The 17,530-nt window shown below is 45.5% G+C and overlaps 1 protein-coding gene across 2 annotated transcripts in view; it reads right to left on the bottom strand.

The window, feature by feature from the left end:
• LOC112309504 (ubiquitin-conjugating enzyme E2 E1) overlaps positions 1-5,921 on the bottom strand; it is a 67,379-nt gene extending 61,458 nt beyond the window's left edge. Inside the window, exons 1-3 of one of the 2 annotated variants that reach the window (XM_053929568.2) lie at positions 5,762-5,921; positions 4,426-4,610; positions 403-453 (exon numbers count right to left, since the gene is read on the bottom strand). In XM_053929568.2, coding sequence (XP_053785543.1) covers positions 403-453; positions 4,426-4,577 — 203 coding nt within the window. In that variant the 5' untranslated portion in view covers positions 4,578-4,610; positions 5,762-5,921. Of the gene's footprint in view, positions 1-402; positions 454-1,107; positions 1,407-4,425; positions 4,611-5,761 lie in introns of those variants that run through there. The other variant, XM_053929567.1, reaches the window with a different exon arrangement.
• Between the last annotated feature and the right edge of the window lie 11,609 nt (positions 5,922-17,530).

The raw sequence follows: 17,530 nt of genomic DNA, 5'->3' as shown, positions 1-17,530 counted from the left end.
GCTTTAACTCTGTGCTCTCTTAGTAGAGAGTCTGAGTGAGAGATGCAGAGAGCAAAGCAATTTTCGAAGCCAAAATGTACCTGAGCATCATCCTTAATGACAAATGAAAGATGCAGGATTAGGCGAAGGTACATCTTTAAATTCACTTTGCAGTTTTGTTTCGTGCACATAAAAGTGTCCACTCCAAATAAATCTATTCCTTCACTTTAACGTAGTATTGAGATTGTCAGAGGCTCATCAAAACATTATACTCGGGTAAAGAAATTTCAGCTGTTACTCGATGTGAGCACCAAAACAAGCGTTACCAAAAGAATAAAAGCAAAAGTTTATAAAATCATAAAGAAAAAAAACCCATGATAAAGGTTAGAAGAATTTTTTTTTAATAAATTTGAAAGTACTCACCTGCAGTTGGGTGGAGGGTCTAAAGTGATATCTGCCAGTTCCTTCTGAATCCTGGAGTCAGGGAAGTGAGAGAGAGAAAGAAAAACAAGGAACATTTAGGCACGGGTAGCCTCCCACCTGGAAATATATCGGTCTCGCAGAGAAACCTAACCTCCTGCCACAGTAACTGGATTCTACTAAGGGAGGACGAAACTACACACCAAAAGCTTCGCACCCGTCATTTAGGGAAAAAACTTTGTTTTTACCCAGGCAGACCGCTAGCTGGGTCTCGTTATCATCTACAATGCCTGGGTCCGAATCTGACCTCACACTCTAAGGCAGTTCTGTTTCTTGGTGTTTTCCATTTAGGAAATAATTTAAAAGCTCCCCTGCGCACTAGTTCTCTGAACTGCACTAGAATGTGTCAGGGCACACTCATCCTTCCCCGGCACCTCCGGTCCCTGGACGGAGCAATCGGAGCCATCCCAAGAGTGGGAGGGACGCGCGCCCCACCGCCTCGACAGTCCGCGCGCCCGGGTCACCCCTCGCACCCCAGGCGCCCCCCCGCCCCCAGGCCGCCCCGCGTCCGCAGTGAGGACGCCAACATGGCCGCTCCCTGCGAGGCCCCTCAGGCCCGAAGTGACCCGCACGCCGTCGCGGGGCGCCGGGGCGACGCAGGCCGCATGACCGACACCTCCGGTTGGCCGCCCCGGACCCCGCCCCTACCCCGCTCGCGCCCGGCGGCCCGGGCCGCGAGCGGGCGAACTTGAGGGCCGCGGATGGGGAGAGCCCCGCCGCGACGCCGGGCGGCGACGCCGGGCGACTCCCCAGGTCTCCCCAGAACCTCCAGCCCCGACGCCGCGCGGAGCCCGGGCGCGAACACCCCCACCCGCCCCTCCGCGGAGGCCGGGCTCCAAGTGCCCGCCCGCGGCCCGCACAGGTGCACCCGGGTCCAGCCCGCACGCTCGCTCGGACTCCCCGCCCACCTTCCGGACCTTTTTCCAGGACATCCTCTGACTTCCCTAGGGTCTGCCCCCTGCCCCCTCCGTTCCACACTGAACGCGGAACCCGGGACTCCCCCAGTTTTCTATCTCCGCACCAACCCACGACTCCACAAAGCGCTCCATCCCCCACTCCCAGGCCGACGCCACCAGGCCGTTCACACCAAGCCCGGGCCTTTGTCTTCGTTTACCTAGGCGCTTAGGACGTCAATTAAGACGACAAAATTTGAGGCCTTTAAGCTTCTTCCACCTTCAAAATGGTGCCTTCTATTTTTATAACTTTTTCTGCTCCTCTCCTACAAAGCTGTAAAGGGCTATGGTTTAACTTAATCTCACCAGCGTAGTAGTAGAAAAACAAAAACAACAAAAAAAAGCAAACACACACACACTCTAAAGGCAATCTGAATCACCACGGACGCTTTTTCTCCCTCCAAAGGTTTTCTGAGGGTAGGAAGACAGGCTGGAGGGACGGGAGTCCAAGTAAGTTTTAGAATGCACTTTTTTTCCAGGTGTAAGTAAAGACAATTTAAAGGTGGTGATTGGGAAAGTTCCTGAAACCTTCCCGTTGGAGAACATTTCCTGTCCTCTGTAGATCTGGTCTGCCTTGGAAAGGGGTTCCCTCCCAGTCTCTACTGACATCTCCTTATCTGTGTCCTGCTAAATTCTACCGCTACCAAGAAGCATTTCCGTTCCGGGATATTTGGATCCCTGCTGTTTGACTCTTTATTGTAAGCTGGACTAAAAGTTTGGAGCCCTGGTTTCCTGATTCTTTAGCTGAATGCATATTAGAATGACTGCACGTTAAGACCTAGGCAGATAGGAAAAGTACTCTTCTCCTCTGAGCACAACTTGGATATAAATACTATTGACATTATTTCTCCTTGTAATGCAACTCCTACTTAAAAATAGTCAAGCAAAGGTAATTCTTTAATACTTAAAAAGTATAATACCAGACAGCTTTATCCACTTCATCTCTCCAGCAAACACTTGCACATTTCCAGAATAACGGCAAAAGATTTGCAAGAGCTACTTACACATTCGTATGTCCCACAGAGTAATTCTTGTACACACTGCGCTCAGTGGGGGCTTTCCTATACCCATGGCCCAGAAACCACTTTCCACTATGCAGTTAAGTAAGCCTGTGGGCTAATTCAGGCTTCTCTGTCAATCTGTCTCCAGGTATACATTTGCCTTCCAAATCAGTATAGAAGCGACTTCACAGAGTTGCTTCCATAGGGCCCCACAAACACCAATTTCCCCATATTCTTTCCTGGATACACTGTCCCTCTCCATTTTTTAACCTCTACTATTAACCTTAGCTCTGCTTTAACACTAACAGCTAGCCTTTCAGCAAGATATCCAGAGAGCTACAACCGATGTTAGGTTCATAGGTACAATTACTGTTTGTAGCTTCCCACCTTTCATTTTTTTAAATACCTACCACCTCTTTCCCAGGCATTTCCAAGTAAGTTTTTAGCTCCCTTAGCACAGATGGACAAATTGAGTCGTCCTGACAAACCCCTCTCTGTAATTTGCTGACACAAAAGACTGTTTTATATTTGAAACCTGTGCCTTTACCCCCAAATATATACATGTACAGCAGGGATAGCCAGCAAAATATAAAAACACTAATCACCTAAAGGCAAATATCCCATCTTAGTCAGGTCAGGCCAAAAGCTGCTCCAGTGTGGATCTGGGAGCCCAGACCCCGGGAGGAAGGTGGAGAAGCCAGGAGATTAAGGAATGCCCATCCAAAGTAGGCAAGATAGATGTCAAGTTCTGGGAAACCCAGCCCAGCACTAATCAATGAGGGCCGGTTATGACTCCTGGAAAGCATGTACACAATCAAACTAACCCTCTGAAAATAAGAACAATCTTGCCAAGGCACCTTGCCACTTAATTCTAGAGGTCTACACTATTTAAGCTAAAGTCACACTACCAAAGCACTTTACCAACATTTCAAATCTCAAGTCAGGAAGGAGGACAGAACAAACTTTCAAACTCCGAGTTCCAGGTTCACTACTCAGTGGAGAGATCTAAAGACTCACGTTCCATTTTATTTTACATTATTTTAGGAAAGATATCCCAATCTACCCACCACTTGGATTCCTTACTATCCTTCCGGTTTGCCATTGTAGTTTAACCACAGTGCACCTGGGCGCAGCAAGGATTTATGAACCGTACGGGGAGGCTCCCAGGAATTGGCAACAGATTCCTTTAGGGGTCATAGGGACCAGAGACCATTACTGAAGGAACAGAGAGGTAAAAAGTAGCTGCTTCCAGGGACATAAGAGAAAGAGTAAAGAAAAGAAGCCACCACTTGAATTCGACTTGGCGGGGGAACACATTGTGCAGATCAAGAGCAAATAGCATGAAAAGTTAAGGCTCCCTGAAATTTGGTAAACTGAATTTCTTAAACAGAACAAAAGAGAAACCCCCAAATAACCTAGAATTACCATTTGATATCATGTATTGATTCATTCATTTGCCTCAGAAAAATCTCTTTAAATTCCATTCGAAAACTTGTGTCTCCACCTATTAAATGTTTTACCCTGCTCATATGAGTTCCTTATTCCTTATGCAATCTGTGGGGGAAAGCTCTACTCAGAAAAAGATCATACGTGCAACAGGTGAGGAGGATGTACGATGGTTAATAGATTTTGGAAGAGTTGTCTGGGCAGGTATTAGTAATTAAGTGCCACGACAGCAGGGAGGGGGAGAATCACAGATTGCTGATTAATAGGACAAGTCATTTGAAATCAGACTGGGGGGTCAGGCACAGAAGTAATGAGGACTCTCACAAACTTCAGCAAAAAATGAGAAAGGCAGGCCACAACAGTGGCAGGTGGATAATGGCTAAGAGAAAATAACAGAAAAAGCAATAGTCAAAAAAAGTAATGAGGGCTTCCAAGGCCCTTCTTTCAATTTTAAGAACACATACATCATGAGGAGCATTTAAGTCTACCCTTATTGGGAGGTAGACCCAATGCAGCAAGAGGCAGTTCTCGGGAAATAGGAAGCCTGGGGGGAAAAAGTACAGTACCTCTTGGCGCTGGTGGAGAGGAGTTTGGAGTTTTTGCTCATGCTGACTTTACTCTCCTTCTTCTTGGGGGTGTTTGTTTCTTTCTCAGTTTGCTGGTTGGAGGACGAAGATGAGGAAGAGCTGGTGCTGGCCCTCGAATCGTCATCCGACATAGCGAACCCCCCACCCCGCCCCGCAAACAGCCCCTGCAGGGGGAGAGAAACAAAACAGACAAACATAACCCTGCAGCCAGTGTAAATAAGGGACCCGGGTGCTGTGAGGAGGGCTTGGGTCAGGGTGCACCTGGCCGCCCACCGCCCTCCACTCGCTTCTCAAAGTCTTCAGGCCCATTAAGGCTGCTGCAAATTGGACGCGGCTTGTTTGTTTATTTTTGGCCCCAAGGAGGGGGACACGGTTGGAAAACCGTCAGGAGCAGAGCGTGCGGCCTCTCCCTCACCCACCCTCCTCCAGGGGCTCCCATCGGGGCTGGGAGGGGAGAAGCCGAGGGGGCAGAGGAGCGCAGGGAGGGGGCGCGGGTGCCTCGGCGGGGCACCGAGGGAAGGTCCCGGCGGTCGACCGGCCTTGGGTCTGTTTGTGTCGGCTTCCCGGGGGTCGGGTGGCCAGGGCGAGGCTGCGGGGGCCGGCAGCAGAGTTTGGACAGGTCGGGAAGAGAAGAAGGGCGGAGAGGAGTAGGAGAGGAAGCCTAAAGAGGGGAACGGAGGCGGGGAGCGGGTGCCCTGGTGGGGGAAGGGAGAGGCCAACGGGGGTGGGGGGGCAAGGGAGACCAGGCCCGAGGTTCCCCGCGCCGCCCCCCGACGTCCCTTCCTGCCGGCCTGGCTCTCGGCAGCCCGGCTCGGGGCTGCCGTGGCCGTGGCGGGGGTCCCGAGTACACGCCCGACTGCCACCCTGGGTGGGGGTGGGGGTGCGAGGTTGGGGGGGATCGGCCTCCTTAGAGAAGGAATAACAATGAGTCTGTCCGCCCCAGAAGGGTTAATCCCCGTGGGCCCCCGCCCTGGGGGAAAACGGGGCTCCCCAAGTCCCCCTCCCCCGCTCCTGGCCCCCCGGGCAGCCAGTGGGGGGGTTCCCGGGGCAGCGCTGACAGTTCCAGCCGCGATGCCCCCCCAGCTCCCCGACGCGGGCGGTCCCCGCACCCCACGAGGCTCGGGGCCCCTGCCCATCCCCCGCGGGCGGGCCTCGGACCCCTGGGGCTCCCCGGCCCCTGTCCACCCCCCCCTCCCGCCGCGCCAGCCTGGTGCCCGGCGGCCCGGGCGGCGCGGGTCGGGGGAGGCGGCGAGGGGTGTCCCCGAGGCCTGGCGACGCGGCTGGGGGGCGGCGGGCGGCAGGGGGATCCCCGTACCTCTCTTTGTGTCTGGCTCCTCCGTGCCGCCGCGGCGGCTGCTGCTGCGGCTGCGGCTGGGCCTGGCCACTCGTGTCTCTCTCTCGCTGGGAGAGAAGCGGAAGTGCAGCAACAGCAACTATTAAACAGGCAATGGCTTCCCCCAGCCACACACGCTCGCACACACACTCCTCCTCCTCTTCGCCCTCATCCCCTCCCCCACCCAGCCGGGTCCCACCCACCCGCGCTCCCCTCCCCCTGCACACCTCCGGGGGGGCGCGAGGAGGACCCCGGGGACCCGGGGGGGCCCGGGGAAACCCTGCCCCCTCCCCACTCACACCCCCACCCAGCGCCTCCTCAGGACGCCGGGGAAGGGGGCGAAGGGTGTGAATTTTCTCCCAAGTGGTTTGGGGACCTGGATCTTGGGCTGGAGAGGGGAAGCCGTTCCGAGATGGGGGGTGAGGGGGCGCTGGGAACGATTGGAACGTACGTAATAGGGGGGGTCACGAGAGGAAGTTCTTGCCAATAAAGGCTTTTGGAAAGGGAGGCGGTAGCAAATTGGTGAAAAAGATGGTAATCTGGCGGCAAGGACTTTGGACTAGAGAATGCAGCGGAACTCCTCCTAAAAAGTGATCCGTTTAAGGGGGAAAAAAAAAATCCCACAACAGGATTTTCCTTTGGGCTTCTCCTTCTAGCTATTTACCTGCTCAGAGGTCGGTTGGTTTAGGCACGCCTGGGAGAAAACCCCAAACTAGGAGTTCTCGGCTCAGGCACATGCAATTTTATAGTTTTAGATTCTTCCAGTCCTTTTTTATGCAAAGTGCTGGTGTTTTATAAAAATGACACAGAGGATTTTGTGACAGGTAAAACCAACGTGTAACAGGCTTATAAATGTGAGAAATCACTGGGAATAAACCCTTTCCTACTGAATGGGACAGGATTTAGAATGTTTGGTGTCAGTTTAGACACAAAGTTTGATGTTTGGAAGTTGGATTAAAACTTTTGAGAATTCCTGTACCTTCTTCAGCTTCAATATAAATGCAATTCAAGTACTCATTTTTAAAATAATCACTCAGTAATTCTTCTGGATTTTCCTTATTTAGTATTTTTACCAAGATGAATTTTTTTTTTTTAAGATTAAGGCATCAGAAGGAGATTAAACCATCAAATTATGATTTGGCTTCTTACTGGTCTTTTCATTTCGAGGATACTGAAGGGACACGTGCAATGCTACACAGACAGGGTCTAGTACATTAAGGAGACCGCCCTGTCAGATTTCTACCTTGGGCCACTCTAAATTATCTCATTCAAACGGCCATCCTTACCCATGGCAACAGTGGCTTCAGTTGCCACAGGACAACACAAGATACAAAACCTATGGCATATCCACTCACCAGGAAAACACGCATTCTTACCACCTCCCTAAACCCCTTCTAGCCCTCATCATGAAACTCCAACTTTATCAAGTTCATCAAGTGATTGTGCAGGCTGCTTGCTCAGCCCTTACCAGGAAACTGTATGCCAGGAATTGTCAGAATCAAGGAGTCCAATAGCTGGGGGGAAACCTATAGTTTATCCAGTCTCCTGCCTGCAGACAGAACTACCGCTCAGGCACTCAAATACATAGACATTTTGTAATACAAAGATCCCCAGACGTGTTGGTTTTCAGGAGTCCTGGTAGAGCCTATAAAAATAATGACATTCCCTGCTGTACGCTATCTAAAAACAAAACAAAATCTCCTTAACACCAGCTTATATACTTTTTGTACTTCTGACGAAAAAGATAGATGTTCAAGAGAAAACAATAAACAAGCACGAAATACACTCAGCTGGGATGAAGAAAATAATCTAAAGACAGTTATTCAAATTGAGATTTTATTATGAAAATGTGGCTTCTGATACATTAAAATACATGTCTACGGTATGATTACAACCAGTAAAAGAATCATATGTGTAAAGATGAGAACTGGCGGAGAACACAAGAAAATTAAAAAATTCCGTTTGCTCATGTGACAAGGATGGCGGGTGAATTTTCCTCCCATTTGGGTTTACAGAGCTTGTATGCTTGGATCCCAACTACAATGACATTTTTAAGAAACAACTGAATATGGTATTTTGTGTTTCATTGTTGATCCTTGCGGTGGCCTGGTCCCTGGGGGAATAAATCGTGGAATGGGTGGGCTCTTCGTCTGCAGGGAAGTGCTTTCGCAACCACGAATCTGGAAGGACGCTAGCTCCAGTTTGAGTGCGAGCCTTTCTTATCTCTAACCCAGGTTAGAGCTTTATGGTTGGGGAATGGCCTATGGAGGGGGAATAAAATCCTCAAAATGTTTAGAAAAGAATCCACTGCTCTCAAAAGACTAATCTTTACGTCAGATTATTTTAAATATACAGTTGTCTCATTGTCTCAGTCATTTAAAAAAAAAAAAAACTCATTCACAACCTTCCAGGTTTTTTACGTATAAGCTACAAGGCCAAAAGAGCTAAACTAACCCCTCTGGGCCTTGGTTTCCTCATCTGTAAAGGACACTGTACCGACTGGCAGAGCTGTTAGAAGGATCACGTGTGTATCTATAATGAAGATGGCTTATTAACTGTTTTTGCAAAGTAAATGATTAATCATCCCTCCCTGATCCTACTTCTTAAGAATTTTGTTAGGACACAGGGTCTTTGTAGAATGAATGACAAGTATAAGAAACCGCCTAGAAGATCACTTCTCGGCCTTTGGGCTAAGATCAAGTGAAGAAACCACCTAGAAGAAAGAGTCAAGGGATAATAGGATTTTATTTACTAACAGGGACCAGAGATATCCTTGAGTTCAAAGTCCTCATGTTACAGATGGAGAAATTAAGGCAAAGAAAGCCAGTATGTCTTGTACAAGGTCATGCAGTAAATCGGTGGCTAAATTTCGGCTACAGCCCTTGCTACCCACAAATAATTTTGTCAGTTCTGGCAATATTGCGGGATTGGAGGGGGTGGACCCTCAATTATATTTTAAAAGCTAAGTATTACAGAACTCCGATATTTTTAAGAAATGTATGAATAATCAAGACAGCAAGGAAAGTGGAAAAATGGAAGGAGGTTAAGAGAATCACTGATTTTATAACATTTATTTGAACCAATTCATGACCCCTATTGAAGTTTCTTACTCTCCATTCTGAGAATAATCATTATTTATTTCATATTTATGGTATAGTTTAAATACATAATACATTCTCTTGGGGCATTCTCCTAAAGAAACCAAAGAGTATGCCACGAAAGTACCCCTCTGCCCCTCCCCCAACTCTGTGGTAGTCTAGGCTTGTGAGAGCAGATGCATTCGGATACGTGGGATGCTTTGATAGAAATGCTGAATTTACATTTAAAAGATGCGCCCGCTCACAAGCCTAAGAGGTGCAACATTGTGATAGCCACGGGCTTCGAGAAGGTAGGCCTCAATGTTTTACTAATACCCATTCCTGATTCTCAGAATGATCCAACTCTTTTCCTCAAGCCATCTCTAGAGTATCAAGCACTTTTAAGTAGAAGTGCTTGAAGGTCAGGGTGCTAACTGATCCCTGGGAGGTGAAATGATACAGTTGATTCAAAAGCAAGAGACCCAGCCTCACTTTTGAGCCCTCCTATTTTGCCTTCTTGCTACACTGAACGTCACCCATTTCAAGGCAGCCATTCTCTTTGGCCAATTTCACACCCCCCCAAAAAAGTCAAGCAAATTAACATTTTTTAACATGAGTTTTTAAACTCACCTTATGGCTGGATAGAAAGGATTTCCTTTTTTGTGTCAAAAGAAAAAAATCTTGTGTTTGGAATTTAAAAAGAATTTCTCTAAAGCCTTTTTGAAAAGATGGACTCAGTGCGGATTTCAGTCCACTTGTTTTATTTTACGATGCTCCTTTGCCTGAAAAATTCACTCCTTATACACGAAGGTAAGGGAGGTTCTCAAAGAAGGGTCAATCCACAGAGCCTAATGAGATCTGGGGCTTTTATCTTCAAATGGAGTCATTTTCCCATAGGTTTTCTTAAAAAAACACTGATCCCTTTGAAGGACCCTAAGCATTGTCAGACTTCGTTGGTCCTGAATGTGGCTATCACAGGAAGCTAGGATAGAGCTAAATTATTTTTTCTACCACATGGAGGCATTGAACAACCATGTGATTTTCAAAATTTACCAAAACTTGATAAAAGTCTAATGCTTTCTCAGGCATGGACAAAAAGTTTGTTTGATGTTGACAGATGGATAGCGCTTAGTATAAAAGCATTCCTTTCAATTTATAATTTAGCGTCTCACCTGTAAGGCCTATTCTCTAAACAAAGTAGTTCTTCAACCTCCTAGACATTGGTAACATAAGGCCAGACTCCATTGGAATACACTGGATTGCAGTTGGAGTAATTTGTTTCATTAATCTCTGAAATCTGCTTTTAAACTTAACACTTTTTTACTCACTAACATTTGGAGGAGTAAAATAATAGGGAAAAAATTACTTTTCTTTCACGTTCATAATTATCTATTGTGACACTTTTTTAAAAAACATCAACATCCCCACAATTCTGCGGTGTGGCAAGTCTATAGTCAAGGATCCAGTTTTGAATCCAAAATTTATCTCAGTAAGTGCAAGCCCCAGAAGCAATCAGCGGCAAAGATACCAATTATACCAATTGACTTGCAAAGCCTATGTGACATGTTCTGTCTTTGCAGCAGACGGTAATCATGTCTCAGCCCCAAATCAATGAATCCACAAATATTTATTAATTGCCCTGTTTGTGCTGAGTGCAGGGCTGGGCACCATGGCAGGTGTCAAGAAGTCTAAGAGATACTCACAAGCTTCCAGCAAGGGCCAAGGCAGAAGGGATTATAACCTGGGACAAGCAGGACTTGCGTGGATGGAGAGGCATTCCCAGATATTGAAATGACATTTTAAAAGTTATGGAAAAACAGCAGACAGATCCAACATATTTTATTACTAAAATATAAATGTATATAAATTATAAAATATTTTACTTTTAAAAATTAAAAGAAAGAAACTGGCTTTTATTCCTCCAAAATGTCACTGGCATGAACAACAAAGAAAAAGAGGTTCCATATTAAAGGAGACTAAAGAAGCGTGAGAACGAAATGTTATATGTGATCCTGGACTAGATCCTATACTAGATGGGAAAAAATTATAAAGAATATAATTAGGTCAATTGAAAAAAATTAGAGTATGGAAGTTAAGTTGGACTGAAGTATTATATGAATGTAAAATTTCTGGAAGTTGATAACTAGACTGAGGCTATTCTTGTGTTTGGGAAATTCACACTGAAACATTACAAGGTAAAGAGCCCTGATGTCTGAAAATTACTTAAATAGCTCAGAAAAATAAACGACAATATGTATGTGTGTAGAAGGGAAGGGAGAGAGGAGAAGAGAACAAATGTGCCAAAATATGACAAATGGGGAATCTGGGTAAAGGGTATATGAATGTCTCTGTATTATTCTTGTGACTTTGCTGTAAATTTGGAGGAGAAAATGTGATCACCTCGGAGGGAATATAACTCATTATTGCTTCACTTCTTAAAATAAGTGTGCATTACTTTAGTACATTTCAAAAACCTAACCACTAAATCTTTAAAGAGCAAAAATACGTATAGAAGCAGAAAAACTCAGGAAGTGATTGGGGAGGGAGACTAATTTGCTGAAAGACTCAGGAAAGTAAGGCTGGAGAGAAGGATGAAAAGTAGGCACCTTGAATTTGCAGGGGGTCTCCACGCTGCGCTGAGGCCTGGATTTCATTAGAGGATGAAAGGTACAAGGGAAAGACATTAGAGGCATTTTAGCCTGAAGGGTGTTTCTAAAAGATTAGTTTGAGAGAAACGCCAGAAAGGAGAGAAAGACGTGGAGGAAACCCCGAGGAAGCCATCGAGGAGCCTAGGCTTAGAGAAGTAGCTCCTAATTCCCGATTCTCCGCACTTATTTTAATTAATCACTGTTTAATGCTCTACCTCTGGGAACTTAAGTCCCGTGACGGCAGAGAATATGTCTGCTTAGAAGTATTCCAGAACAGTACTTGGCACTTAGTAGGCACACAGTAAAAAAATTAACAAAGATGGGGAAAGAAAACCGTCCTTGACGTTCATAGCCCTGTTGTCCTGTTCCCACTTCCTCTGATGTTCCAGCATTCACATGTGCATGATGACTCCATCAAGCGGGTTGACAAGGGATGTGTGGGGTCTGTGTCGCTGTTCCCAGGGAAGCATGAGTGTCCCCAGGAAGAGGCCCGTAGTGACACCCAACCCCCCAGCATGGAAGGGATTCCAGCCTTGACATGGGAGTTTCAGAATGTCAAACTGCAAGAGCTCTAGAGATCACCAAAGGTACCCTGTACCACTAACAGGTGTGGAAGCTGAGGTGCAGAGACGCAAGATGAGTTTCCTGAAGTCAGGCCTGGTTAGCAGCAGAACCAGGACCTTTCCGTTGGATACATCGAAGTGAACAATGTGGACTTGGTGGAATCCACAGCTTTATACCTCAAACACGGAGCAGCAGCCAGGGACTGTGGAAGCCAGGTAACCTCTCTGGAGGTGAGCGCGCTTCATTTTATCTACCCAGCACTGCTTTCCAAGGAGCCGGGCTCTGTCAGAGTCTCTGATAGCACCTCAGCAGGGGGCATTAGGTTAGGCACCAATATGCTGCTCACACACACACACACACACACACACCCTCGCTTCCTGAATTACTCTCTGAGTTGAAAGCAATCCTAAATCTCACAATGAGTTGGGAACAGATATTTGCCCAATGAGACTATGAGAATAGAAGCTATGATTTCTATATTCCCCTTTTTAATCCCCGACTCTAGTCACCTTGAGAAGTCTTTTTAGATCTTGGTGAAGTAGAAAACCAGAAAAATGAAGTCAAAAAACAGGTGGGGCATGACCACTTGGGCTTTGTGGCTAAGGTCACACACGTCACCAACTGGGTCCCCCACAGGCTTTGGCGGGGCTGAAAGTTGGGGAGGGCCTTGCCCCCTTTCCCCACTGCCTCATTCTCCTCCACTCCCCCATTTTAGGGGGGAGCACCCTTCAGGGCAGGTAAGAGAATGAACAGAGCTGTTTCCCCACCCACACCGCTCTTCCATCAGCGACCTCTCCAATGTCCTTCAACCTCTGAGCCCTTGGAGCTGCATATGTAAAACTGGGGTAATAAAACTCACTTTATACGACTTTCGAAGGTTAAATGAGAAATGTCTGTACAATGTTTTAGCCCAGTGCCTGGTGTGGCCTAAGTGCCCAACAAATGGTAGCTACTGTCAGTTGAGTCTAACACAATATCCTGGCCTAATGTAGTTTTAAAAGATTTTATTTATTTACTTTTAGAGAGAGGGGAAGGGAGGGAGCAAGAGAGGGAGAGAAACATTGATGTGAGAGAGAAACATCAATCCATTGCCTCCTGAATGTGCCCTGACTGGGAATCAAACCTGCGAACTTTCCGTCTGCAGGACAATGCCCAACCAACTGAGCCAGACCTGCCAGGTCCCTGATGTATTTTTCAAGACTTAATTCAGTGACCTCAGACTTTCTGTAGCTGTTCCAGAGTTAATAAATCAGAAGACTATACACAGCCACACCTCACTTACATGCTGTTTTGCATTGTTTCCTGTCTGTTGAGAAACTGTGGCACAGAGAGGGGAGGAGGACCCCTGCACTCTTCCAACTCCAGCCCAATGCCAAGCTCACGGAACTAACACCTGTTGATTGCTTGTTACAGTGGTAGGAGCCTCTGAAAACAGCATGAACAAACAGGAAAGTCAAAAAACATCTGGGCTTTGCCTAGAAATATTCCTCTCCAAATGAATGAGTCAGAAGGACCCAAGTATGTGATCCTTTTGCTTAAATTGTTTGGAAAACTGTCAGGTGAAGGATCATTTCAGAGGATTTGTGTCTCTTACATGGAATTAATTCTCTTTCTCTCTAGATGAAAAGTTAGTTAGTCCAGCCTTTTAAAAGTGTTAAATCAAGAGATCCAAAAGAAGATTGGCCGTGGGCAAGTGGGGATGTTTAAAGCAGTTTAAAACATATGAACCTTCTCTGGGAAATTAGTCAGTCACAATATGGGCAAGTGCGGAAAATGTTGGTGAAAATGTTTAGGTTCCTTAACATGATTACTTTCCCCTATGACATCTGCACATTGGATTCTCGGAAGCAATTAAACTATTATAATCAGCACTTTTTGTTTGAAAATGTCCTTTCTGCAACATTTGCTCAGGTTCTTATGACCAATCTAGGGGAGAGATTTAGAATTGAATAATTTGGGGGCAACGTTTGTCCTCTTCTTAGAGTTCTTAATTTTTGCTAAATTCGGGGGTTCAGAGCCATACCTTTTCTTTGAAAACAGATTTTTTTTCCATATAATTATATAAAGACTTACATTGAGAAATGCTCAAATAGTGAAAAAGCCTCTTCTCCACAACTCTGGGTCACTCCTGGCTCTGCTGTCCTTGAGTGACGTAAGCAGAGAGATTGGAAGGATCCGTTCTAACACTGAGTTGGTTTTTTAAAAATTTTTAGAGAGTTTATTTATTTATTTTAATTTAGGTTGTTTTTAAGATTTTATTTATTTATTTTTTAGAGAGAGGGGAAGGGAAGGAGAAAGAGAGGAAGAGAAACATCAATGTGTGGTTGCTTCTTGTGCACCCCCTACAAGGGAACCTGGCCTGCAGCCCAGGCATGTGCCCCGACTGGGAATCAAACCAGCACCCCTTGGTTTGCAGGCTGGTGCTCAATCCACTGAGCCATACCAGCCAGGGCCTAACACTGAGTTTTACATTCAAATATTTCGAGTTTATTTAGTTCCCGTTGTGCCTTTAAATCTTTAGTGGGTTAAATCTTTGGCGGGCGGAGAAAGCGGGGTTTGGTCTAAAAGGTATGTGTTTAAAATGTTATTTTTGGAAACTGCTAGAGAATGAAATGAAAACTTGTGATTTTCCTTGAACTTGGCATGAAAGGAAAATAAAGATTTTTATGAACTTGGAGTGAATATATTTGCTCTTCTCAAACTTTCTCACTTGGAAAGGAGTGGTTTAGAGTAGAGCCCAGAAAAGGGAATTCAAATTCTATAGACTTTTCTTCGCTCTGTCCCTGCTTATGAATCAATCTTTACCCAAATCATCAATCATCCTCTTCTTAAAAAAAAAAAAAGACAAAAACCCAACTTGCTTAGAGCTCTGATGTATTTACACACATATTATTATTGATACCATCCTATCATTCATTTACTGCACAGCTAAATGCTGCGCAGTCCCACACTAGATAATTTAGATTTGGCCCTTTATAGGACTGGCTAGAGAGGTTTTCCTTAGTAGTATAGGGTGGTTTGGTTTTGTTATTAGAGTAGGATTTTTTGCGTCCTCTCTTTGTGAATCATCCATGAAACTCCCACTTGGTAAGGCATGGCCACCATCACTGAGAGTGTATTTGGACATGGTACTGTGCTGTCCCTGGAACAACTGTAACACACAGCTTCTGCTCTCCGAAAAGGGTGCTTTTTGCTTGTTTTGTTTGTTGACGCTGTATTACGAAAAATTTCAAACACTCATAAAAGTAAAAAGACTAGTACAAGGATTTCCATAAACCTACTTCAACACCAATAATCAAGAATTGATAAAGCTCTGGCCGGGTTGTTTTATCTGGTTGGATCATGGTCCCATATACCAAAAGGCTGTGGGTTCAATCCCTGGTCAGGACACATACCCAGGTTGTGAGTTCCATTCCCTGGTTGGGATGCATACAGGAAGCAACCGATCAATATTTCTCTCTGACATGGATCATCGATGTCTCTCTCTCTCTCTCTCAGTCCCTCTGTGTGTGTCTCTCTCTCCCTTCCTCACTCTTTAAAATCAATAAACATATCCTCTGGTGAGGATTAAAAAGAGAATTGATAATATGTGTCATATTGGCTTAACCTATTTTTTCACTAAATCATTTCAAATTACAGACATCAAGACAATTTACCCCTAAGTTCTCCAACATGCTTCTTCAAAAAATAACCACATACCTACCATCGTCACACCTGACAGAACTGGCAGGGGTTCCCCAGTACTGTCTAAATACTCTGTACATATTCAGCTCTCTGATTTTCCTTTACGTTCAAACCAGAAGTCTACGGGAGACCCTGCACATTGCTTTTGTTTTGTCCCTTTTTATTGCAGAACAACCTCTAGCCATCCCATCTCTCCCACTATTTTTAAAAATTGTGGCACTGGTTTGTTGAAAAGACACACCACTTGGTATTGCAGAATACCCCACATCCTGGATTTGCTTGGTTGTTTTTCCTTGTGGAACCATATCACATGGCCCCGCCATCTCTTCTACGTGCTGTAAATTTGAGGTTTCACAGGAAGGTAGGCTTTATTCAAGTTCAACATTTTTGGCAAGACAGTCAAGTCATAGGTGACACTGAACTTCCCATTGTATCACATCAGGAGGCAGTGACTGACTTCTTGTCCCTTAAAAGGCATCTCTTGAGAAGCAGAAAGATGTGTCATTTCTCATTTGTCTTAGAAAACACCCTCGGCCTCAGGCCAGATGGTGAATGTCCTTTGACCTCTCTGATCCTCAGTTTTCTTTCTTTCTTTTTAAGTGGGGGGGACTTTATTTTATTTACTTTTTTTTAAAAAGATTTTATGTATTTACTTTCAGAGAGAGGGGAAGGGAGAGAGAAAGAGAGGGAGAGAGAGACATGGATGTGCAAGAGACACATCAATCAGTCACCTCTCACAGGCCCCCAGTCAGGGACCTGGCCCGCCACCCAGGCATGTGCCCTGACTGGGAATTGAACCAGCAGGCTTTTGGTTTGCAGGCCAGTGCTCAGTCCGCTGAGCTACACCAGCCAGGGCTGATCTTCAGTTTTCCTGTGAGAGATGAAACCATCACTAACCTCTGTAACTTCACAGGGTTGTGGTAAGGATTACCAAAGAAATAATAGCGGCACTGCCAACAACCACCACTTATTAGACAATCTCTATGTCAAACCCTATGCGAGAGCTTTCCATTCACTATTTCAGGTAACCCTCCCACCAACCAGGAGAGACAGGTACTAGCATTACCATCTCCACCATACAGATGAGGAAACGAAGACACAGAGTGTCTAGGCAGTTTGGCCGAGGGCAAACGGCCGGTAAGAGGGGGAGGCACAACATAAACCCAACCAGCCCGATGGCAGAGGCTGTGCAGGAAACCACTGTGAGTACCGAACAAAAGCCAAACATCGACACAGAAACACCAGTTCTGTGTCAGGGGATTGAGAGGATTTTTGTGTTTTGGTTTTGGTTCTTCCTTTCTAGTTTTCAGACCTTCACTGATGTTATTCAATTACTTTAACAACCACAAAATGAATAGGCATTTACCAGGGAAGACATACAACAGGATATAAAATAACAATCAGAATCGTGTATTACTTACCTGCTCTAGTGGTACTGACAACAGCATAAAAGGAATCACATCAACAATAAAAAAACCCAACTTTGCCTAGAGGGAACAGACACATGAAGCGGCAGCGTAAACAGATACTCGGTTATTTGCTTCACATTTCCACTCCTTTTGTCCTGTTTTATTTGACATATGGCTTACTTCATAACAATGTTTAAATATTGATTTCCAAATAGCTTCACTTGGTCCTAAAACAATATTAACAAACCATGTGTTTCTGGAAGGATATGTTCTGCTGTTTCTGTAAAAAAAATAAAACAAAACAAAAACCTGTTTTGGGTTTTCTTTCCCCAGGATATTTGAATCAAGAGAGTCGGTCAATTATACCTA

Source organism: Desmodus rotundus, chromosome 8 (genome assembly GCF_022682495.2).
Source record: "Desmodus rotundus isolate HL8 chromosome 8, HLdesRot8A.1, whole genome shotgun sequence".
In the NCBI taxonomy this organism is placed as follows: Eukaryota; Metazoa; Chordata; class Mammalia; order Chiroptera; family Phyllostomidae; genus Desmodus; species Desmodus rotundus.
This window is presented reverse-complemented; position numbering and strand designations above follow the sequence as displayed.